This window comes from Rhinoraja longicauda, chromosome 41, assembly GCF_053455715.1.
Source record: "Rhinoraja longicauda isolate Sanriku21f chromosome 41, sRhiLon1.1, whole genome shotgun sequence".
Lineage (NCBI taxonomy): Eukaryota > Metazoa > Chordata > Chondrichthyes > Rajiformes > Arhynchobatidae > Rhinoraja > Rhinoraja longicauda.
This window is the reverse complement of record NC_135993.1, coordinates 9816779-9840787: the sequence shown is the minus strand read 5'-3', so window position 1 is coordinate 9840787 and position 24009 is coordinate 9816779. Positions and strand designations below refer to the sequence as shown.

The following is a 24009-nucleotide window of genomic DNA, read 5'->3' as shown; positions in this document are numbered from 1 at the left end:
TGACATTTCGGGTGGAGACCCTCCTTCTGAAGAAGGGTCTCGACCCGAAACCGCCCATTCCTTCTATCCAGAGATGCTGCCTGTCCCGCTGAGTTACTCCTGCATTTTGTGTCTATCTTCTGTGTAAACTAGCATCTGCAGTTCCTTCCTAAACATCTCTGGAAACAGATTGATGACTCTTTGCTCTATCACAGATGTCAACTTATTAACATCGGCGAAACCAAGCGCAAGCTCGGCGATCGCTTCGCTCAACACCTGTGCTCGGTCCGCGTTGGCCAAACTGGTCTCCCGGTGGCCGAGCACCAACTCCCCCTCCCATTCCCAGTCTGACCTTTCTGTCATGGGCCTCCTCAGTGCCATAGTGAGGCCCAACGGAAATTGGAGGAACAGCACCTCATATTTCGCCTGGGCAGCTTGCAGCCCAGTGGTATGAACATCAACTTCTCCCACTTTAGATAGTTCCTGTGTTCCTCTCTTCCCCTCCCCCTTCCCAGATCTCCCTCTATCTTCCTGTCTCCACCTATATCCCCCCTGACATCAGTCTGAAGAAGGGTCTCGACCCGAAAGGTCACCCATTCCTTCTCTCTTGAGATGCTGCTTGACCTGCTGAGTTACTCCAGCCTTTTGTGAATAATTGCTCTATCACATATATCTTTCCTTAGATAGGGTCACAAGACTGTCTCATAGTATTCCAGAAGCAGTCTCACCAGAATTGAAGCAATATCTATGAACCCATGATCACATTGAATGGTGGTGCTGGCTCGAAGGGCCGAATGGCCTACTCCTGCACCTATTGTCTATAATATATCTCGTTCTCAAATTCTCTTTCAATAAAGACTAACATATTACTTGCCGTGATTGTTGATGACCGAAATGTTAACTTCAGTGCTTTGGCTGAGTATCCATAACTGAACCGCCATGCTACTATTCAAGAATGTCTACTGGTATCCCATGTCCATTTGGAATGGAAAATAAGGCAGCTTTGATTAGATAACATGTATTCTAAATCAAAAGACATGTAGTACGTCCTGTGTGTAGGAAGGAACTGTTTTAATTGGAGACACTTCGGAATGTTGACAAGGTCTTCCGTAGTCATGATCTGGCAGAGAGCATTAGGGCATTCTCAGACTCAGACTCTGAAGAAGGGTCTCAACCCGAAAAGTCACCCATTCCTTTTCTCCAGAGGTATTGTCTGACCCGCTGAGTTACTCCAGCTCTTTGTGTCTATCTGCAGTATATCCAGTGTTCTGGCTGGCATTTCCCCAACTGTTTCACAAGCTATTCAATTCACTGGCTACTTATGAGATCTCACTGTGAGCAAATTTCCAGAAAACCCCAATCCATTTGAAATGCTTGTAGAATGTAGCAATGGCTACATGGAGAAAAACACTCTTTCTCCAGGCTATGAAAGTAACTGGGGCCTCAATGTCAGGGATGTTGGACTGGGAAAAGATGCGGACATAGGTTTACTTGTACTTCCAATAAATTTGAAAGGTTTTACAGAGACAGCACTGGTGGAATTTCTTCACTGTCTGCTTCTGTCTCAGAAACACGTCAGAGGGCAGGGATCATGCTGCCCAATAGACTATCAGTTTTGTGCCAGCAATGAGGTATTCTTTTCATCAGCCTGCTCTACTGGCCTTCATCTCTGACGAAGGGTCCTAACCAGAAACATTACATATTCATTTTCTCCAGATGCCGCCTGTCCCACTGAGTTACTCCAGCATTTTGTGTCCACCTAATTCACTCTGTTATGTTTATCAACCTGGTCCTGAAACAGTGTCAACTAAAATATGTCCAAGCTCTCAAGGATCCCACAAAGGCAGCTCTTCTCAAAGATCAGCTCACAGGCAACCTGTCAATTCCAGATGCAAGGAGTGCAGATGCTAAATCTTGATCAAAACGCAAAGGGCTGAAGGAACAATAGACAATAGGTGCAGGAGGAGGTCATTCGGCCCTTCGAGCCAGCACCACCATTCAATGTGATCATGGCTGATCATTCTCAATCAGTACCCCGTTCCTGCCTTCTCCCCATACCCCCTGACTCCTCTATCCTTAAGAGCTCTATCTAGCTCTCTCTTGAATACATTCAGAGAATTGGCCTACACTGCCTTCTGAGGCAGAGAATTGCACAGATTCACAACTCTCTGACTGAAAAAGTTTTTCCTCATCTCAGTTCTAAATGGCCTACCCCTTATTCTTAAACTGTGGCCCCTTGTTCTGGACTCCCCCCACATTGGGAACATGTTTCCTGCCTCTAACGTGTCCAACCCCTTAATAATCTTATACGTTTCGATAAGATCTCCTCTCATCCTTCTAAATTCCAGTGTATACAAGCCTAGTCTTTCAACATGACAGTCCCACCATTCCGGGAATTAACCTAGTAACCGAGAATTCAGCGAATCCAGCAGCATCTGTGGAGGGAATGGGGAAGGGCCCCTGAAACGACACCTGTCCATTCAAGAACAGACAGTGGATGGTGTGACAGAAGCTCAGAAATGTACTGAGTTGTGATATGCACCTATTCTTCAGCTACAATTATGCTCCAAACACCAAAGGCCCTATCCAACTGAAAACAAAGAACCAGAGTGAATGGAACAGGGGCAGACAGAGGCTGTCAACACCCCTTTGACTGTCATAGAGTCATACAGCGTGGAAACAGGCCCTTCGGCCCAACACACCAACCAACATGTTCCATCTACATTAGTCCCACTTAACTGCATTTGGTCCATATACCTCTACAGGGTAGTCCCATATCCCTCTAAAGGACCTCTCCACATCCTCAATTCCATCCCAATGTCAAGACTTCGGGAGCAGACAAGCATCCCTGCTTGCTGATGAGGCACTTCCGTCACAATCCAATCTTATTTTTCCACATGTGGGAAGTGGAAAATATACCAGGGATTTCAAAGATTTGACAATCAAGACCATCTTCAAGAAAGGGGATAGGTCCAGCGGTGGCTACAACAGAAAGGTCACCTTGCTGTGAGCCATACAGAGGTTACCACCTTGATAAAGGAGTAAGCATGCATTTCCAAATTGGTATGCGACTTGGATGGGAACTTGGAGCTGGTGGGTGGAGGTAGTAGCATCCCTATGCTGTCACTAACCTTTTCATTCAGACAATCAAGTTACCCTCTGAAGAAGGGTCTCGACCCGAAACGTCACCCATTCCTCCTCTCCCGAGATGCTGCCTGACCTGCCGAGTTACTCCAGCATTTTGTGAATAAATCAAGTTACCCTCTGAAACTGATTTTGAATACAAAATGAGTGAAGCTCAGCAGCTGTACAATTGCTTACTGAATAATAGGTGATCAACATACTATTTGTGGCTGTCAAAAGCCATTCTATCCTATATTTAAAGCTTGTCATGATCCTTAAAATGCATCTAATTCTTTTAAAGAACCTTTTGTTGAAATATCTCCAATTCAAAAGGCTGCCTGGCCTGAAGACCCCAACATTTTAACTTGCTTAACATGATTGTATCATCAGGATACAAGGCAGCAGCTTCATAAACCCACAGCAGTGACCAAGACTCGTCTGCATCGCACCGTGACTGTTGACATAGAAAATCTGAATGGGCCGCAGAGGTGACACTGGTGAAGGGGACGAGACCGATCTGCTCCCACTCACCGAAGACGGACACCACCCCGAGGGCACTGCCCGCGCCCAGCAGCCCCATCAGCCTCAACACCATCTTCTTGGCATAGGCCGTATTCTGCTTCTGTTTCTGCTCCTGCTCGGTGCCGGCGTCGCCGCTGCCGCTGCCGCTGCCGCTGCCAGCCCCATGCTCGCCGCTGCCCGCCGCCTCCTCCTCCTTGGCCCGTTCCCGCTGCTGCTGCTGCAGCTTCTCCTGCAGGATGGCCTGAGCCAGACCGCCGGTGGCGGGGCCGCCTTTCTCCGTCGACAGCGCCCGGCACGCCGGCGACGAATTGGACTTTACCTCATAACTTTGCAGCGCGAGTCTTTTGCGGCCGGTTGCGGGCCGATTGCGCAGAATTTTCCCGCAAAGGTTCAGTCCCGACCGGCTACACATGCAGCTGAGAGACGCCGCCATCTTGGACGAGCCTCCCGCCCACTTCTCACCGTCCGTCAATCTAACCGCCGCTCGCATTTATTGATGGCGCAGCCGAACAATGAAACGCGGCGATACTCACACACTCCGAGCTCCTCTTTGCCAATCAGGGCACAAATTGGAACAGACTGCCATCCAACAAACTTGAGGGGGTTTGGTCTCGACGCGACTCTGCCAAAGGTCAGGACAGCAAGGAAAGAGGGACAAACTAAACTTGAAAGAAAGCATAGCCTCGGCAACTCAAAATACAAGCAAAAAAAGTCATTTGATTAAAATAAGAATGACAATAGACAATAGGTGCAGGAGTAGGCCATTAGGCCCTTCGAGCCAGCACCGCCATTCAATGTGGGTCTCGCCCATTCATTCTCTCCAGTGATGCTGCCTGACCTGCTGAGTTACTCAATAGTCAATAGTCGTTTATTTGTTACATACACATAAATGTGTAGTAAAATGAAACATTACCCGCAGTTGAACAATAAGACCAATAAGATTAATCAATAAAAATGCAATAACACATACAATCACAACTAACACCAAACAAAAAGAAACATCCATCACAGTGAGTCTCCTCCAGTCCCTCCTCACTGTGATGGAAGGCCAAAATGTCTTTTTCTCTTCCCTTCCGTCTTGTCCCGCGGTCAGGCTGTTGGATTTGCCTCGTCGGGGCGGTCGGGGCTCCCGATATTGAAGCCGCCGCTGGACGGTGAAAGGTCAACGGCCTATTTCAGGCCGCGCCGGACGGTGAATAAATACCTGCATTTTGTGAATAAATACCTTCGATTTGTACCAGCATCTGCAGTTATTTACTTACTCCACCATTCAATGTGATCGTGGCTGATCATTCTCAATCAGTACCCCGTTCCTGCCCTCTCCCTATACCCCCTGACTCCACTATCATTAAGAGCTCTATCTAGTGCAATGCAAACAACTTCAGCGTCTAATGAATGAATGAATGAATATAACTTCATTGTCATTCAAAACTATACAGGCGAGTGCATATTTGAACGACATTCCGTTGCAACTGGCTTCAATGTAACAACGCCAAATAATAAAATTTGATTAAAGAAAAATAAAATAAATAAGTAACTCGCACATAAAATAATGGTGGCAGATAATTGTGAATTCAAGAGTCTGATGGCTCGGGGGAAGAAGCTTTGTATTGCAGAACCTGGCTGTTCTGCTCCGTATGCTGCAGTGCCTTTGACCAGAGGGCAGCAGGGTGAACAGTCCATGATGGCGTGTAAGAAAATAACTGTAGATGCTGGTACAAATCGAAGGTATTTATTCACAAAATGCTGGAGTAACTCAGCAGGTCAGGCAGCATCTCAGGAGAGAAGGAATGGGTGATGTTTCGGGTCGAGACCCTTCTTCAGACTGAGGAAGGGTCTCGACCCAAAACGTCACCCATGAATGGAGAATGATCAGCCATGATCACATTGAATAGTGGTGCTGGCTCGAAGGGCCTAATGGCCTACTCCTGCACTATTGACTCCTGTCTATTGTCTTTAATGATATTTTTGACCTTGGACAAGCAGTGATATTATTGATTAGTGATATTCTGCTAGTGAAACTCTTACGGTAAACTATGATAACGAACGACAAAGTGTCTTAGTTACAAAAAGGATTTCAGGCTATTTGTCACCAATATTTTTTTAATTTATGATGTTTATTTTGCGTATTATGTGATCTATGAGTATCGTATTTACAGACCTTTTATGCTGCTGCAAGTAAGAAATTCATTGTGAAAAAAAAGACACAAAGTGCTGGAGTAACTTAGCAGGTCAGGCTGATGTTTCTTTACATCTTGCCCACTATTGAGGAGAGCCAAGGGTTAGGAGGATAATTTGAGTAACTTGGAGTTAGGAGGAAAATAATTATTAGAAGGTAGCACAAGCAAATTTAGAAGCAATGGACTACAGATGCTGGTTTAAACAAAACACTAAGTGCTGGAGTAGCTCGGGTGGTCAGGTGGCAACTCTGGAGACCATGGCTCGGTGACAGTTCAGGTCGCCACCCTTCTTCTGACTCAGAGTAGAGGTCAGTCTGCCAGAATACAATGGCACCTCACTTGTCGGAGGGTTTCATAACAATGTTGTCATTGTTGCTGAGTGAGCAGATGGCTGACCATTCAGAGGGGGTGAGATCAGAGTGGTTCAGGGGTATGGGGAACTTAAGATGGTTGATGTCACATAGGTAGCTGGAAATAAGAATGTCCAATGAGGGTAGAAAGCCAGCAGAGGACTGAAGAAGAGTTCCAACCCAAACCCGAGAATCTATATTCTCCAGAAATGCTGCCTGGCCCGCTGAATTGCTGAAGCACTTTGTGTCTTTTTTTGTAAACCAGTAACTGCAGTTCTTTGTTTCGACATTCTAAGAATTTCATTGTTCCATTCTGGACTCTTTCCTAAAGAATTAAACAGAAAAACTTTCCACTTGTCAGTGAATTAGAAATTAAATAACATCGACGTCAGTTTTTATTCCGAAAGATGTCATGCATATCAAACACATTGAATTTTCATCAATTGCAAAGCCAATGATAAGGTGTTGTTTAGTTTAGACTTTCGGCGCAGAAAATGGCCCTTCAGCCCACCGTGTCAGCTCCAAACAGCGATCCCCGCACTATCCTACACACACTAGGAACAATTTACAATTATACCGAGCCAATTAGCATACAAACCTGTACATCTTTGGAGTGTGGAAGGAAACCGGAGATCCCAAAGAAAACCCACGCAGGTCATGAGGAGAACGTACAAACTCCATACAGACAGCCCCCGTAGTCAGGATCGAATGCTCTGATGCTGTAAGGCAGCAACTCTACCGCTGCGCTACCGTGCAACCCAGAGGTTGTAATAGGTTTGCGCAGTTCCTATCTCTAAACAGCATGCATTTGTCCAGGTTCTCACAATGCAATTCCAGGAAATCCAACAGTAGAGTGGCACAGCGGTAGAGTTGATGCCTTGCAGCGCCACACACCCGAATCAATCCTGACCTTGGGTGCTGTGTGTATGTACTCCCTGTGACCACATGGGTTTTTTCCAGGTGCTCCGGTTTCCTCGTACATTCCAGACATAAAGGCTTATTTGTTAATTGGCCTCTGTAAATTGTCCAGTGTTAAATAGAACTAGCGTACGAGTGATCGCTGGTCTGCGTGGGGGGGGGGGGGGGGGGGGGGTGTCAAAGGACCTGTACCTACACCGTATCTCTAAAAAAAACTAAAAACATTGTTCTTGCTGGTTAAATGGTCTTTTGTCATTTTGCAGTTGCAAACTCATGCAGTGAGCAAATTGGCTATAGAAACATAGAAACATAGAAAATAGGTGCAGGAGTAGGCCATTCGGCCCTTCGAGCCTGCACCGCCATTCAATATGATCATGGCTGATCATCCAGCTCAGCAACCTGTACCTGCCTTCTCTCCATACCCCCTGATCCCTTTAGCCACAAGGGCCACATCTAACTCCCTCTTAAATATAGCCAATGAACTGGCCTCAACTACCTTCTCTTCCTATTGCTGGGTATCACTCAGCATTGATGTTGGATGGGCCACATCATTCACAAGACCAGATCGTTGAGGACTCTATTCCGAGTTCTGTTAAAGGACCAGATCACGAAAGACACAGATGAAGAGATTCAATGAGACTATCAAAGCCTTTTTGAAAAAAAAATCAACATCCACTCCTGGGAATGTTTAGCCTATGCCTGCTTGAAGTGGAGGGGAAGTGCTAGGAATGAGAGAGAACTTTGAGCTTAGAGAAGACAATAGACAGGAGGATCCAGCTACCTATTTGCCCCATCGGGAGCCTCAAGTCCCTGGAGTTACCTGGAGTTCCTACTTGGGCCTCATCAACCACCTCAGACCCCACAGAACCAAAGGTCAAGTACACTTGTTTAAACTGTCTATAAAGATAAAGTGATTAACTAATTGAATACATCCACCTGCCTTTCTCCATAGCACTTCGTCGCCTCATTCTCCATATCTGTAATCACCATTCCCATGATAATTTTACTTTATGATCATCTATTTTACTTTAGATCATCAGTGCCCAAGGAGAGACCTTATAGAAGTATATAAAATTAAGAGACATAAAGAGGGCGGCACGGTGGCACAGCAGTAGAGTTGCTGCTTTATAGTGCCAGACACCACGGTTCAATCTCGACTAGGGGTGCTGTCTGTCGAGATCTTGGGTTTCCTTCCACACTCCAAAGACGTACTGGTTTGCAGGTTAATTGGCTTGGTACAAGTGTAAAGTGCCTCGCGAGTGTAGGATAATGTTAATTTGCGAGGATTGCTGGTCAGTGCTGACTCAGTGGGCCTGTTTCCACGCTGTATCTCTAAACTAAACTATATATGGTAGACAATCAGAACCTAATTGTCAGGGTGAAAATGTCGAAGACTACAGGGCAGTTTTAAAGGTTAGTGGAGGAAAGTTTAAAGGAGATATGTGGGGCAAGTTTTTATTTAAACACTGTGATGGGCATCAGCAATGCACGACCAGCACCAGTGGTGGAAGTAGCGATGAAAGTGGTTTTAGAGGCTTTTAGATTGGCACAGGGATATGCAGGGAATGAAAGGATATGGATCACATGCAGGCAGAGACGAGTTTATTTTGGCACAATATTCAGCAGTGTGTGCTGAAGGGTTTGTTCCTGTGCTATACTATTCTATGTTCTTCAGTCCTGAACTATTGCCTATACCACATCCTGAAGGCTGAATCTGGTGCCACAATTATCCTTAAATTTTCCCTTCTCCATGATTGTGCTTAAAACTTACCGCTCTGACCATGTTTTGGTTACTTATCTCACTTCATTGGACATGGTTGCTTTGTTGGCAGGGAAAGGCAGAGCAAACCAATGCTCTTAATACAGGACATGATGTCAACACCTCAGCCATTTTACTGGTGCAAGGACAAGAAAAACTCTCGTTCCAGAAGTAGTAGATGTAGTATTTTTCCTTTGCCTACTTCAGTTTCCCACTAATTTTGAAACATTTGTAAATGAGATGGACTGCAGTTCTAATGTGAGCACACAGATTGCATTAGAATCCCCACCTTGGTCTCACCCAAGAGTAAGTAAAAACATCACCGAACCAGCAGAGTTGAGTCAGAGGCTAAAACCAATTTATTCTGCAGCATTTCCAATTAGTTAACCTCACTTGTAATTACGTCCAAGTATTCAGTTTTTTAATTGATTCCATGTCTGCAGGTTAGAAACTGCTTCTACTTATGTCAGGCAAGATACTTGTCCAGTGATTAGGACTGAGAGAAGGGAGATTTCTTCAATCCAATGGTTGGGAATCTTCTGAATGTTCTACCTTGGAGGGCTGTAATACCTAGAAGATTAGGAAATGCAAAGCAAGGAAATAGGTTGGAGACACAAGAGGCTGCAGATGCTGGAATCGTGAATACAAAACAAACCAATTTAGCCTAAAACTAGAAGAGGATGGAGCATGGAAGAATGAGACTCCATCAGTCTGAAGATGGGCTCTGATCCAAATTGTCATCTGTCCATTTCCTTCCAAAGATGCTGCCTGACCCGCTGAGTTTCTCCAGCAGTTTGTCTTTAACTCGGAGAAATAAATGTATGGATGCAAAGGGATCAAGAAATATGTGGGAGTGGGGAGCATGGGAAGCTCTGCTCCAACCTTTCTAAAGAGCAGAGTAAGCTCAGGGGGCCATCTGGTCCTAATCCAGGTTTAAATTCTCATCCTACGAATGGGATAAAAAATGCATACATTTCAACAATTTGTTACCCGCTGTCAAAGCCCACATTGGCATCGGTATCAGGAGGCTACCACCCCAATTAGAACAACCACTACTGAAAAACAGTAAGTCATCTTAAAGAGCAGCCTTCTCCACAAGTACAACACAATACCTTAAGATCTGCAAGTCTTTTTTATTGACTCTATTTGGAGCAAATGGGTTTACAAGCTCAAATATTGGCCATACGAATGGTATTCCCAAACCACAGAAATACATTTTACATTAGGTAACATTTAGTAAACAAGTCAGCAGAAGCAGATCCTAGCAGTGGTCATTGTTCAATAAAATTAACCTGGAGGTCTAATGGTTGAATAAAACTGGGTTTATCATTTGCAACTTTTCCAATTGATATTGTTTCAAAATTGTACACCAGCCCAAAATGGAAATTTTAGGGCAGATGTTTTCCCAAGTTAACTTTTGTTTTAATAATATATTTATGGAATATATATGCAATAAAATTAGAATTAAGGTTCTGAGATCTCGTCGAAACAAGGAACTGCAGATGCTGGTTTACAAAAAAAGACGCTAAATGCTGGAGTAACTTAGCAGGTCAGGCAGCATCTCTGGAGAACATGGATAGAAGATGTTTCCAGTCAGGACTCTTCTTCAGGGTCCGAAGAAGGGTCTCGACTTGAAATGTCTCCGATCGATGTTCTCTAGAGATACAGACTGACCCGTTGCGGTACTCCAAGTCTTTTTTCTGAGATCTCTTTAAGCTTTGGACTATATTTCCATGATGCTAACTGACATGGGGAAGGAAGCTGCAGAAACTTCATGTATTAATCAAACAGTAATCTTGAAACCTTAAAAGCACAATTGTTGGAGAAATCGCAAGCAGATTCGAGCCTACTGGAAATGGCCTGTCACGTTATCTTGTCTGACATCTGCAGATACCTCACAAAATTACCTCTGGCCACAAAGCACAGAATCTGTCCACTGGATCTGGGGCAAAACCTCATCTGTGCTAGGCCTTTTAAAAGCTACAACCATTGACACCTGCACTTTCTGCATGGGCAACTCAATAATAACAGCCTCTCATTGCTGGCTGTTGAGACATCGCTCAGTGCCTCCTGACACTGATAAGATCACAGATAGAAAATCATAAGCAATACTGGAACACTGATGTGGCCCAAATTTTGTTTTGTGACTTTTTGCAAAATGAATGCAATCCAAAGAAATCTGGAGAATTAGGAACTAAGGTATGAGGAATAATCTGGGATTTCTGTCATTTAACCCCGTCTAACCTCCATATAACCTCCAGATGTTGCCTTGTCTCCAATTATGCAGGTCAGATGAAAAGTTAACTCAATTTCTCTCCCCACAGACGCTACCCGACCTGCCGAGTGTTTCCAACATTTCGTTCTTATTTCTAAAGCTGCTCCAAACGTCTGGAGATTTACTCTTGAAAATTGAATATCCAACGTGGTTTTCAAAACATCTTCAAATCTTTTGAAAACAAGTGGCAACATATAAAGCTTTAAATTTACACAAACAACGATTTTGAATTATCTTGTTTAAAAAATAATTGTAGCATTCTTTTGTCAAAATTGTCTATTTTTTCATGTGCCCTCTCTCATCTACTCAAGTGCTCTTATTACAAAAATAGGTTTTAGCATGTTCCTGAAGTACCATTCCATTGCTACAAAAAGTATTTTTCTTCACTGTCAAATGGTAAACTCTTTTTACCCCTTTCACGCATAAACTGCCTTATGCAACAAAAAAATAGTCACTATTTACCCATTTAAGTCTCAAACAGGTTTCGGTTTTCGCCATACGAATGGTATTCCCAAACCACAGAAACACATTTTACATTAGGTAACATTTAGTAAACAAGTCAGCAGAAGCAGATCCTAGCAATGGGCATTGTTCAATAAAATTAGCCTGGAGATCTAATGGTTGAATAAAACTGGGTTTATCATTTGCAACATTTCCAATTGATGGTGTTTCAAAACTGTACACCAGCCCAAAATGGAAATTTTAGGGCAGATGTTTTCCCAAGTTAACTTTTGTTTTAATAATATATTTATGGAATATGTATGCAATAAAATTAGAATTAAGGTTCTGAGATCTCTTGTCGAAACAAGGAACTGCAGATGCTGGTTACAAAAAAAGACGCTAAATGCTGGAGTAACTTAGCAGGTCAGGCAGCATCTCTGGAGAACATGGATAGATGATGTTTCGAGTCAGGACTCTTCTTCAGGGTCCGAAGAAGGGTCTCGACCTGAAATGTCTCCGATTCATTTTCTCTGGAGATACACTGACCCGTTGCGGTACTCCAAGTCTTTTTTTCTGAGATCTCTTTAAGCTTTGGACTATATTTCCATGATGCTAACTGACATGGGGAAGGAAGCTGCAGAAACTTAATGTATTAATCAAACAGTAATTTTGAAACCTTAAAAGCACAATTGCTGGAGAAATAGCAAGCAGATTCGAGCCTTCTGGAAACGATCTGTCAGTTTATCTTGTCTGACATATGCAGATACCTCACAAAATTACCTCTGGCCACAAAGCACAGAATCTGTCCACAGGATCTGGGGCAAAACCTCATCTGTGCTAGGCCTTTTAAAAGCTACAACCATTGACACCTGCACTTTCTGCACGGGCAACTCAATAATAACAGCCTCTCTGAAAATTCTTCATTGCTGGCCGTTGAGACATCGCTCAGTGCCTCTTGACACTGATAAGACCACAGATGGAAAATCATAAGCAATACTGGAACACTGATGTGGCCCAAATTTTGTATTGTGACTTTTTACAAAATGAATGCAATCCAAAGAAATCCGGAGAATTAGGAACTGAGGTGTGAGGAATAAACTGGGATTTCTGTCATTTAATCCCGTCTAACCTCCATATAACCTCCAGATGTTGCCTTGTCTCCAACTTTATGCAGTTCCGATGAAAAGTTAACTCAATTTCTCTCTCCACAGACGCTACCCGACCTGCCTAGTGTTTCTTAAAACATTTCGTTCTTATTTCTAAAGCTGCTCCAAACGTCTGGAGATTTATTCTTGAAAATGGAATATCCAACGTGGTTTTCAAAGCATCTTCAAATCTTTTGAAAACAAGTGGCAACATATAAAGCTTTAAATTTACACAAACAACGATTTTGAACTATCTTGTTTAAAAAATAATTGTAGCATTCTTTTGTCAAAATTGTCTATTTTTTCATGTGCCCTCTCTCATCTACTCAAGTGCTCTTATTACAAAAATAGGTTTTAGCATGTTCCTGAAGTACTATTCCATTGCTACAAAAAGTATTTATCTTCAGTCAAACGGTAAACTCTTTTTACCCCTTTCACGCAAACTGCCTTATGCAACAAAAAAATAATCACTATTTACCCATTTAAGTCTCAAACAGGTTTCTTATAAAATGTACGGCCACTTTTCTTTGCACTATCAATTTAAATGCATTATTCCATTTACTCAAATAACTAATTGTTGCTATTTTTGGTCTTTTTTGACAACCACTGCTAAAATCTGCCCACAATAAGCAAGACATTATCAAAGCAAAAACACAAGAATAGAAGGAAACCTAAAAATCTGAACAAAACTTCACAGAAGAGAGTTCTATTACTTCCGACTATATACATCTTTTCCAGATGACGCTGTTCCTTCTTCATTCAGGATCCCAAGAAATCTCAGGTTGAGGATCTTCAGCTGCTCATCCAGTTCCATGCGGACAATCCCATCCTCACCGTCAATACTCAATAGCATGCCTGTAGCCTCCCGATCTTCACCCAGAATCACCTTCACCTGTGGGTAGACAAATGATTACATAGGCAGTCAGCAAGATCCTGTTGGAATTGTACTTTTAAACCCTGCCCTGACATGGAGAATCTCCCAGAGATCCGATCCGTAGCATTTAGTGCTCGTTGTTCTGCTGCCGATCAGACACTCTTCATTGTCAAGAGTCACGAGTGTTTTATTGTCATGGGTTCCAGATAGAACAATGAAATTCTTACTTGTTGCAGCACTACAGAATATGTAAACATAGTACACTGTAAAGAATATGATAAACGAGAGAAAAAGTTCAGTGTGTATATATACACTTATTCACAAGTACATATATATATGCATATATACACACACACACACACACACACACATACACACAATACCTGGTATCTCAATAACGTACCCAGTATTTCAGCCAAGGTACCAAATTACTTTGGGAATTAGCAGAGGGACCAAATATATAACTGACTCTTCCATCTAACATTTTTTGTAAGGTTCCAAACTCTTAGAATAAGTCCACTGGAAAAGAGAGCTCTTGGTAACCTGACTAATGTCCATCTCCAATAAACTTTTTCTGGGCGGTCCCATCAATTATTTACAGTGCCCTCCATAATGTTTGGGACAAAGACCCATCATTTCTTTATTTGCCTCCGTACTCCACAATTTGAGATTTGTAACAGAAAAAAATCACATGCGGTTAAAGTGCACATTGTCAGATATTAATTAAGGCCATTTTTATACATTTTGGTTTCACCATGTAGAAATTACAGCAGTGTTTATACTGAGTCCCCCCCATTTCAGGGCACCATAATGTTTGGGGCATAGCAATGTCATGTAAATGAAAGTAGTCATGTTTAGTATTTTGTTGCATACCCTTTGCATGCAATGACTGCTTGAAGTCTGCGATTCATGGGCGTCACCAGTTGCTGGGTGTCTTCTCTGGTGATGCTCTACCAGGCCTGTATTGCAGCCATCTTTAGCTTATGCTTGTTTTGGGGGCTAGTCCCCTTCAGTTTTCTCTTCAGCATATAAAAGGCATGCTCAATTGGGTTCAGATCTGGTAAATTGACTTGACCACTTAAGAAGTGACCATATTTTAGCTTTGAAAAACACCTTTGTTGCTTTAGCAATGTTTGGGATCATTGTCTTGCTGTAGAATGAACTGCTGGCCAATGAGTTTTGAAGCATTTGTTTGAACTTGAGCAGATAGGATGTGTCTATACACTTCAGAATTTATTATGCTACTACCATCAGCAGTTGTATCATCAATTGATAAGTGAGCCAGTACCTTCAGCAGCCATACACGCGCAGGCCATAACACCCCCACCACCGTGTTTCACAGATGTGGTGGTATGCTTTGGATCTTGGGCAGTTCCTTCTCTCCTCCATACTTTGCTTTTGCCATCACTCTGATATAAGTTCATCTTCATCCCATCTGTCCACAAGACCTTTTTCCAAAACTGTGGTTGCTCTTTTCAGTACTTCTTGGCAAACTGTAACCTGGCCATCCTATTTTTGCGGCTAACCAGTGGTTTGCATCTTGCAGTGTTGCCTCTGTATTTCTGTTCATGAAGTCTTCTGCGGACAGTGGTCATTGACAAATCCACACCTGAAGAGTGTTTCTGATCTGTCGGACAGGTGTTTGGGGATTTTTCTTTATTATAGAGAGAATTCTTCTGTCATCAGCTGTGGAGGTCTTCCTTGGCCTGCCTGTCCCTTTGCGATTAGTAAGCTCACCAGTGCTTTCTTTCTTCTTAATGATGTTCCAAACAGTTGATTTTGGTAAGCCTAAGGATTGGCTGATGTCTCTAACCGTTTTATTCTTGTTTCTCAGTCTCATAATGGCTTCTTTAACTTTCATTGGCACAACTTTGGTCCTCATGTTTATAAACAGCAATAAAAGTTTCCAAAGGTGATGGAAAGACTGGAGGAAAGATTAGGTGCTGAGAGCTCTTTTATACCTGCATTGAGGCAATTGAACACACCTGAGCAATTACAATTGTCCCGTGAAGCCATGTGTCCCAAACATTATGGTGCCCTGAAATGGGGGGACGATGTATAAACACTGCTGTAAATCCTACATGGTGAAACCAAAATGTATAAAAATGACCTTTAATAAAATCTGACAATATGCACTTTAACCATGTGATTTTTTTCTATTACAAATCTCAAATTGTGGAGTACAGAGGCAAATAAATAAATGATGGGTCTTTGTCCATTTGTTCGACTGTCCCGACCACAGAAGGATAAAGAAGAAGATTGGACTTTTTTGCCTTCCATCAGTGAGGAATGTGGGGAACCCGCTATAGGTGGATGTTTATGTTAACTTTTATCTAGTGTATCTTTAGCTTTTTTTTTTCTCCGTATGGCTGTATGGTAATGCAAATATCACTGTACCTTAATTGGTGCATGTGACAATAAAAGACCGTTGAAACCTTTGATCTAAATAGGGACTTGGTCAGCGTGGATGCCTCTGACTCCAACTAATTGGCTCTTACCTTATCATTTTTCACAGGAGTGACTGGTTCAAGGTGCTCGCCCGAGATGCTGACAACCTTGTCAGTGGCCGATAAATATACAGAGCACAGTCCACCCTGCAGGGGTAAAAATGATCCAAGCTTTCATCAAACTCATTTCAGCAAATGCATTGCAGTGAACATTCCCCTCCCCTACCACTTGAGTACGGCTTTTCACTGCACGAGTCAATGGAGGTGGGTATATGGAATGAGCTACCAGAGGAGATAGTTGGGATGGGTAAAATAACAGAATTTGCAAGGCATAGTGTGTCGGAAAAAAACACTGCAGATGCTGGATTAAATCGAAGGTAGACACAAAATGCTGGAGTAACTCAGCGGGACAGGCAGCATCTCGGGAGAAGGAATGGGTGCCGTTTCGGGTCGAGACCCTTCTTCAGACGGGTCTCGACCCAAAACTTCTCTTCAGAGATGCTGCCTGACCCGCTGAGTTACTCCAGCATTTTGTGTCTATCTGCATTTACAAGGCATATGGATAGGAAAGGTTTGGAGGGATATGGCAATAGGGACTAGCTCAGATGGGGCAACTTGGCCAGCAAGGACGAGTTGGGCTGAAAGACCTGTTGCCACACTGTATGGCTCTATGAACATTTAAATAAGTATCTGGAAGAGCACTTGAAATGAAAATACATAAAAAGTTACAGTCTAAGTGTCGGTAAAAGGGATTAGTATAAATGGTACTTCATGGTCAGCCTGGATATAGTGGGCTGAAGGGCCTGCTCTTGTGCTCCAAGACAACGATACAGAATAGTACGTACCGACACACTGCGGATGACGCCCGTCTGCCCTACAACCTGTGCGTCCAGGTATGTGTCGCGGACTTTCACCATGATATCTGTTGTTACCCAGTCGTTCGAGCCCTGATCGATGTTGGAACCTGGGGTATGAGGATTGTATGCACCAGGAGATGGGGCTCCAGGTGTCATTGGACTGTACCCGACAGGGCTTGGACTTGGACTTGCCTGGAACACAAAACATACTTTAAGAATACAAGTAGAAAAACTCTGTGTTCTTCATGTTATTTACACTACCTTCGAAACAATAATTTAACTCCATCAACCATCAGTGCCCCTTCAAAATGAAAACTATTTTTTAAAAACTACCTCTTCGAGTAGGCGCATTATATAAAGCATAGAATAGTGTCTCATCACAGGTATAAATGAGCAACAGAGCATGTGAGTTTTTCTCTTGGGTCTTCAAGCATGTCTCTCAGATCATTAAGCATTTAAGATGGAGGTACATAAATTGCTAGAATATCATGGATCTGAGGTCTACAGAGAACTGGCGCAATGGAGCACTTGAAGCCAGCATAGCTCATCCACGATCAGACTGAATGACCGGGCAGGCGTGAGAGGCTTAGTGGCTTAACACTGCTCCTATTCTTGTAATGTTGGTTGCTCACAGCCACAAGTGTGGCATAATGAATGCCTCAAATACTTAGGAGGGGAGGAAGAAAATGGAGACTCATATTGTGTTCATTCAAAGATTGATACATTTCTGGACATTCAAGGGTTATGGGGGTAGTGCTGGTGGAAGATTAGCCATGACAATTAATGGCAGAATAATATTAAAGGGACATATAATCTACGCCTGCTCCTATTTCTTTCATGTAATGTAAGAAAATAACTGCAGATGCTGGTACAAATCGAAGGTATTTATTCACAAAATGCTGGAGTAACTAGCAGGCCAGGCAGCATCTCAGGAGAGAAGGAATGGGCGACGTTTCGGGTCGAGACCCTTCTTCAGACTGAATTGTCCCTGTTGACATACAAGTGCTGACAAACCAGTTACAGAATCCTAGCGTCTGTACAGTTAAGCGAACCCAACACAGTCAAAACTGTTCTGATTAGTAGACGTGCACAAGATGCACAAACGTTCTGACTCAAGATGTACCTGGTATGCCATGGGTGAAGGTGTTGGGTGGTAGCTGGCGGGTGAGTGAGTATTCTGATAGCCCACTGGACTCGGTGCAACCTGGTGATAACTCTGCGGACTGGGGCTGGGCTGATAAGATCCTTGGGGGGAAGGAGCTGCATAGGGAGAGAACTGGTCGGTGTTATACCTGAAAAATAAACAGGTGATAGACCTCATTAATTCATATGAACAACCTTTTCATACAAGTAACAGTCAGCAGTATTTCAACTGAAATCATTCTAAAATTAAAGGTAGACACAAAATGCTAGAGTAACTCAGCAGGACAGGGAGCATCTTGGGAGAGAAGAAATGGGTGACGTTTCGGGTCGAGACCCTTCTTCAGACTAAAATTACTTCCCCAATTCACCCACCAGCTCCTCGAAAGGGAGCTTGCTCATTAACAGACAGGAAAGAATTATCGGGAGACACACAGAACTGCCTCTCCCTATTATTCCTTCCTGTCTAATTTATTTAGCAAGCTTCTAGTTAACTTCCAGATGCTGGAATTTTTAGCAAAGCACAAAGCACTGGAGTAACTTAGCGGGTCAAGCAGTATCTCTGGAGAACATGGATAGGTGATATTATGGAACCTTCCTTAATGGAGGTACACATGGAAAATAATACTAGCATAGATCAATGGACAAATGGCCCGTTTCTCTGTTGTAAATTCTCCATGGTCTACTTCTGCATATGTATTAATCTCAGTAGCCCCTATAGATACATCCAGGGATATAAAGAGATAAAACGTCCCATCTTTGAAACCAATACTATAATTGATTAATCAATAATGGAATTTTCAAGTGCTTACATTGCTGGTGTTCCAGGGGTTTGAGGGTTGTATTGAGGATTAACCTGTGGAGATGGAACATCTGTATAGCCGGGAGTTTGTGGGTTGGGTGTTCCACCGTATGCCTGCGGAGACGGCGTGGGTTCATCATCGTAAGGGAAATCGTAATCTTCATCGTTCCTGCAAGATCAATTAAAAAATATATAATGGCTAATTGCAGCAGTGGCAGAAAAGCAAACAAAATAAGCTGCATTTACAAAGAATTAAAATGCACGTAAATCACGTGAAAAGATAAAATCAGTACATGCTGTTCTGCTATAATGCTTGTTTCTATAACACGAATTGGATCTAACACGATTGGTGAACTAGGGAACACCATTGTATTAATCAGGCCAAATTAATTATAACACAATTTCAATCAGGAAGTAGAGAACCACTGTAATTTGGCAAATTAACAAGCAGAAAAAAAACAAGTTTCCTTGCAACCTCCCTGCAGTAATGACCATGGTCAGGGTGTGTCAGTTAATTGATGGTGTCATTGAAATTGTCAAGCAATTACTTTTATTGATACTTGTGTAATGATACTCTATTAAATATTGTATCGTACAGCCTTTAATATTTTAATATCCCGCTGCCAGGCTGTTGAAATTGCCACGTTCCAGGACGGTGAAAGGTCCCCTTACCCCCTTTTTCCCCATTTATGTGATTTTTTTATAATACAAGATTTCGTAGGAATGCAACTATAGCAGAACTACCTGTAATTCAATTTGTACAGTTTTAATATTAATTTGTTTTGTAAGTCAAATTGTACAGTGCCATTAATGTCTCCAGAGTTGCTAACCTGGAGGGTGTGTTGGGATTGTTAGGATCCCAAGCACCGCTCTGTCCCGGTGTTCTGCTGCCATCGTGAACTGGTGTCTGGGAACCATAATGAGGGGTTCGACTCCCTGGAAAAAAACAGAAAATTAGTCTGAGACAGCATGATCTTCAAGGACATTTTCTCTGCAGTTATTTTGGATTCTGTAGCTCTGAAGATTCTGCATCAATTCTAGCGGGAATACAATGAAGTGGTCAGAATGGAGCTCCGAGACAAAGACCATTACAAAGTACAACCAATGTGGAGGCCATTCAGCCCAGTGCATTGTTTATTGTCTTCCTTTGCGAATAGGGGAATGCACATCCTGACCTGCCAGGCATGTCTTCCTGCTCTGCGTTTCACAGCGGCCACGTTCTTTTAGAACATAGAACAGTACAGCACAGGAACAGGCCCTTCTGCCCACTGTGTCTGTACTGAACATGATGGCAAGATAAACTGCCTGTACATAATCCATATCCCTCCATTCCCTGTGCCTATCGGAAAGACACTTGAATGCCACTATTGTATCGGCCTCCACCACCACCTCCTATAGCATGTTCCAGGCACGATACTTGGAAGATTTTACAGAGACAACATTGGAAGTAGCAGCTGGATCAAGTTTCAGAAGCCTCAAGAGGAACGCTATCACCGCTGCATAACAACTTGGTGCTGGGTTTGAGGTTTGAACATTCTGTGGCGTGTCGAAAAAGGCCCGAAATAAAGGCGAGGAGCCGGGTATTTCGGGAGGTTTGGTTTTATTACGGTTGTCAGACCGGTCAAGTCTGCTGGAATAACTTTGCGCCCAAAACCTCGCCCTTTATATCCGTAGCAAAGGGCCGCCCCCCTGGACCGGTCCATTCCCGTGCCGAGGGGTCGGTAGTGGTATGGCCCGACCCTTGGGACTTGACCAGTCTGACAACCGTAATAAAACCAAACCTCCCGAAATACCCGGCTCCTCGCCTTTATTTCGGGCCTTTCTCGACGCGCCACAATTCAATCATTCTTTTCTCTCATGCCTGAAACTTGATCCTCAGTCAGCCGGCATGTGACAGTAAAGTATTCATTCATTCTTTCAGTGATTAAGATCACGGCTTGATGTAAACATGCAGTAGGTGTTTGTGGGCTGTGAAATTTGATACACAGCTACCATATCCATCAGTCTGAAGAAGGCTCTCGACCCAAAACGTCACCCATTCCTTCTCTCCTGAGATGCTACCTGACCTGCTGAGTTACTCCAGCATTTTGTGAAATAAATACCTTCGATTTGTACCAGCATCTGCAGTTATTTTCTTACACTACCATATCCATGGATTGTCTGCAGATCCTGGTTTATACCAAAGATAGATACAAAATGCTGGAGTAACTCAGCGAGTCAGGCAGCATCTCTGAAGAAAAATGATTGGTTACGTTGCTGGTCGGAAACCTTCTTCACGCTCAATATGTTTCAGACTCAATATCTTTCTGAAAAGCCAAATCCCTAGTTAATGATGACAAGTATTTACTACAATAATCCACTGACAAGAATGGTTGGAAACCCCCATCTTACCATCGTGCAAGGGTGTTTGGGAGCCGTACATCGGCGTCCGCGATCCGGAGCCATATAGTGGGGTTTGGGAGCCATACAGAGGGGTACGACCATAAGCAGATGTCAAGCCACCCTTCTTCTTTGAGTCTCTATAGAATTCAAACAATAAATCATTTAATAGTTACTAAACAAATGCCATGAGAAATCATTTATTTCACTGCCTTTGGAATTAATGGTGATATTAAATATAAAATATTAAATATCAAAGTATATAAATAAATGGTAAAATATATAATTTGTATACACACTGTATCTCAACCTTGCAGATCTCAGAATGGTCATAAAATGTCAGATTAGCCAAGATCAGTCTGAACAATTCTCAGTTCCACATACAAATTAGGAGCAGGGGAAAACTACTCAGCCCTTGCTATTTACTTTACCAATACTCCTCAATCCTGTGAAATTCATTCTGTGTCTTGGATTAGTTTCACCAGTATATTACTCCAAACAGTCACCCTCCATTTTGAGCCCATCAATGAGGATCAGCTAGCTATTCTAGTCTGTCCCATGGGGAGGCCTCACAGATAAACCCCATGCTGGAGACGTACGTCTAGAACCACTGATGGTCGCACTCTCATTCTGGGCACAATGAGCATTAGGATTAGGATTCAGCAAATTTGATTTAGTGCATTCCTATGTATATTAGGCGCATTCATCTGACTCAATACTTTGAAATTCTTTCAGAGACATCCCATACTTACACTGTAGTGAGGCGTTGGCGATCGACGGAAATGGTCTGGCAAGTGGAATGAAGCTCAACTCGAGCAGTAGATTCTGTTGCATCCTTTACCACACCAATGTAACCTGTGAAAACAAGGAGATTTGCTTGGAGCATTCGGTGGAGTGTGGCATCAAGGTGCCCTGGTAAAACTGAAGTCAATGGACATCAAGGGGAAGGGACTCAAGTGGTTGCAGTCACACCGAGCACAAGATAAGAGTATGTACGGTAGCGCAGCGGTAGAGTTGCTGCTTTACAGCGAATGCAGCGCCGGAGACTCAGGTTCGATCCTGACTACGGGTGCTGCACTGTAAGGAGTTTGTACGTTCTCCCCGTGACCTGCGTGGGTTTTCTCCGAGATCTTCGGTTTCCTCCCACACTCCAAAGACGTACAGGTATGTAGGTTAATTGGCTGGGTAAATGTAAAAATTGTCCCTAGTGGGTGTAGGATAGTGTTAATGTACGGGGATCGCTGGGCGGCACGGACTTGGAGGGCCGAAAAGGCCTGTTTCCGGCTGTATATATATGATATGATATGATATGATATGATATGATATGATATGATATGATATGATATGATATGATATGATATGTAGGAGGTCAAACATCTCAGCCCAGAACATCACTGCTGGTGCTCCTCAGGGCAGTGTTATTAATGACCTCTTTTCAACCAAGAACTGAAGTAAGATTATTCATTTTACACTTTACTTTAGACATACAATGAGAAAACAGCCCCTTCAGTCCACCGGGCCTGCGCCGACCAACGATCACACTAGCACCATCCTACACACTAGCGACGTTTCACAATTTTTACCAAAGCCAATTAACCTACAAACCTGCACGTCTTTGGAGTGTGGGAGGAAACCGGAACACACGGAGAAAACCCACATGGTCACAGGGAGAAAGAACGCACAAACTGTACAGACAGCACCGGGATTGAACCCGGGTTCCTGCCGCTGCAAGGCAGCAACTCTAGTGCTATGCCACCGTGGCGCCCCCTATGATTGATGACTGAACTTTCACTGAAGTTCAATTCCGTGCGCAGCTACGGTAAATCTAATCTACAGTCAGATCTAGTCCACATTCAGGTGTAGAGTGATACCTGGCAAATAACAATCAAACAACTAAAGTATATGGCAATGAAAACTTCCAACAAAAAAACGTCACCATTAACCCTTGAAATTAACCCTCCAAAGACGTACAGGTACGTAGGTTAATTGGCTTGGTAAATGTAAAAATTGTCCATAGTGGGTATAGGATAGTGTTAATGTGCGGGGATCGCTGGGCGGCGCAGACCCGGTGGGCCGAAGGGCCTGTTTCTGCACTGTATCTCGAAATCTAAATCGAAAATCTAAAAAAATTCACACTACTGCCACTCGAGGGGAAACAGATCTAGCCTCTCCAATCTCTCATCACAGCCGAACCATCTGAGTTTCAATTTTTTTTATTCATCAACATCTTAACCCAAAGTGAAATTTGGCCCCAACAGGAGTGGAAGAATTCTGTACCACATTCCATTCCCAAAGAAAATTCAGGCCAATGGCCAAACTAAAGTCTTAGAACTGAGACTGGTGAATTTTGCTCAATAATGGTACCAAAGGTTACAAACTCTTTAGAAGATGGGAGAAGAAGGAGGTTCATGCACATTTTATCAAAAGGCAGAATAGACCAAGAGGATATAGAGCTAGCTACCATCTTATGTTCCCCCTTTCATGACAATTGCCTATACTGTTGCCCTGCAACAGGGTCATTATTCAATGAGTTAATAGAAAACAATTTCAGCTTCATTCATTATGATACAGTGCTGGCCTAGCAGTCAACATGATCTTCAATTATCAACAAATATATTGGCTAATAATTATTCCCATTTTTATACTGCAATTATTGAGTTGTTAATTTTTTGTTTTTAAAAATTGATGCACACTTTAAAAACCTGACATGGGAGAGACAGTGAACACACATTTGTCCTTCAGGAACAGTTATTGTTCGCAGGTTTTGTGGTACTCAATATCTTTACCAGGCAGTGTTCAGAAGTTGAACACTGCCTGG

General features: G+C 43.0%; 2 protein-coding genes across 2 annotated transcripts in view; both read right to left on the bottom strand.

Moving 5' to 3' along the window:
- Window positions 1-4067, bottom strand: part of timm50 (translocase of inner mitochondrial membrane 50 homolog (S. cerevisiae)) — a 122886-nt gene extending 118819 nt beyond the window's left edge. The window contains exon 1 of the mRNA XM_078430904.1: window positions 3634-4067. Within this exon, the coding sequence (XP_078287030.1) occupies window positions 3634-4057 (424 nt within the window). The 5' untranslated portion in view covers window positions 4058-4067. The remainder of the gene's footprint in view (window positions 1-3633) is intronic.
- Window positions 4068-9827: 5760 nt separating this feature from the next.
- supt5h (SPT5 homolog, DSIF elongation factor subunit) overlaps window positions 9828-24009 on the bottom strand; it is a 63377-nt gene continuing 49195 nt past the window's right edge. Inside the window, exons 22-29 of the mRNA XM_078431205.1 lie at window positions 21944-22046; window positions 21204-21331; window positions 19643-19748; window positions 18823-18981; window positions 17994-18162; window positions 16859-17062; window positions 16065-16160; window positions 9828-13584 (exon numbers count right to left, since the gene is read on the bottom strand). Of these exons, the coding sequence (XP_078287331.1) occupies window positions 13402-13584; window positions 16065-16160; window positions 16859-17062; window positions 17994-18162; window positions 18823-18981; window positions 19643-19748; window positions 21204-21331; window positions 21944-22046 (1148 nt within the window). The 3' untranslated portion in view covers window positions 9828-13401. The remainder of the gene's footprint in view (window positions 13585-16064; window positions 16161-16858; window positions 17063-17993; window positions 18163-18822; window positions 18982-19642; window positions 19749-21203; window positions 21332-21943; window positions 22047-24009) is intronic.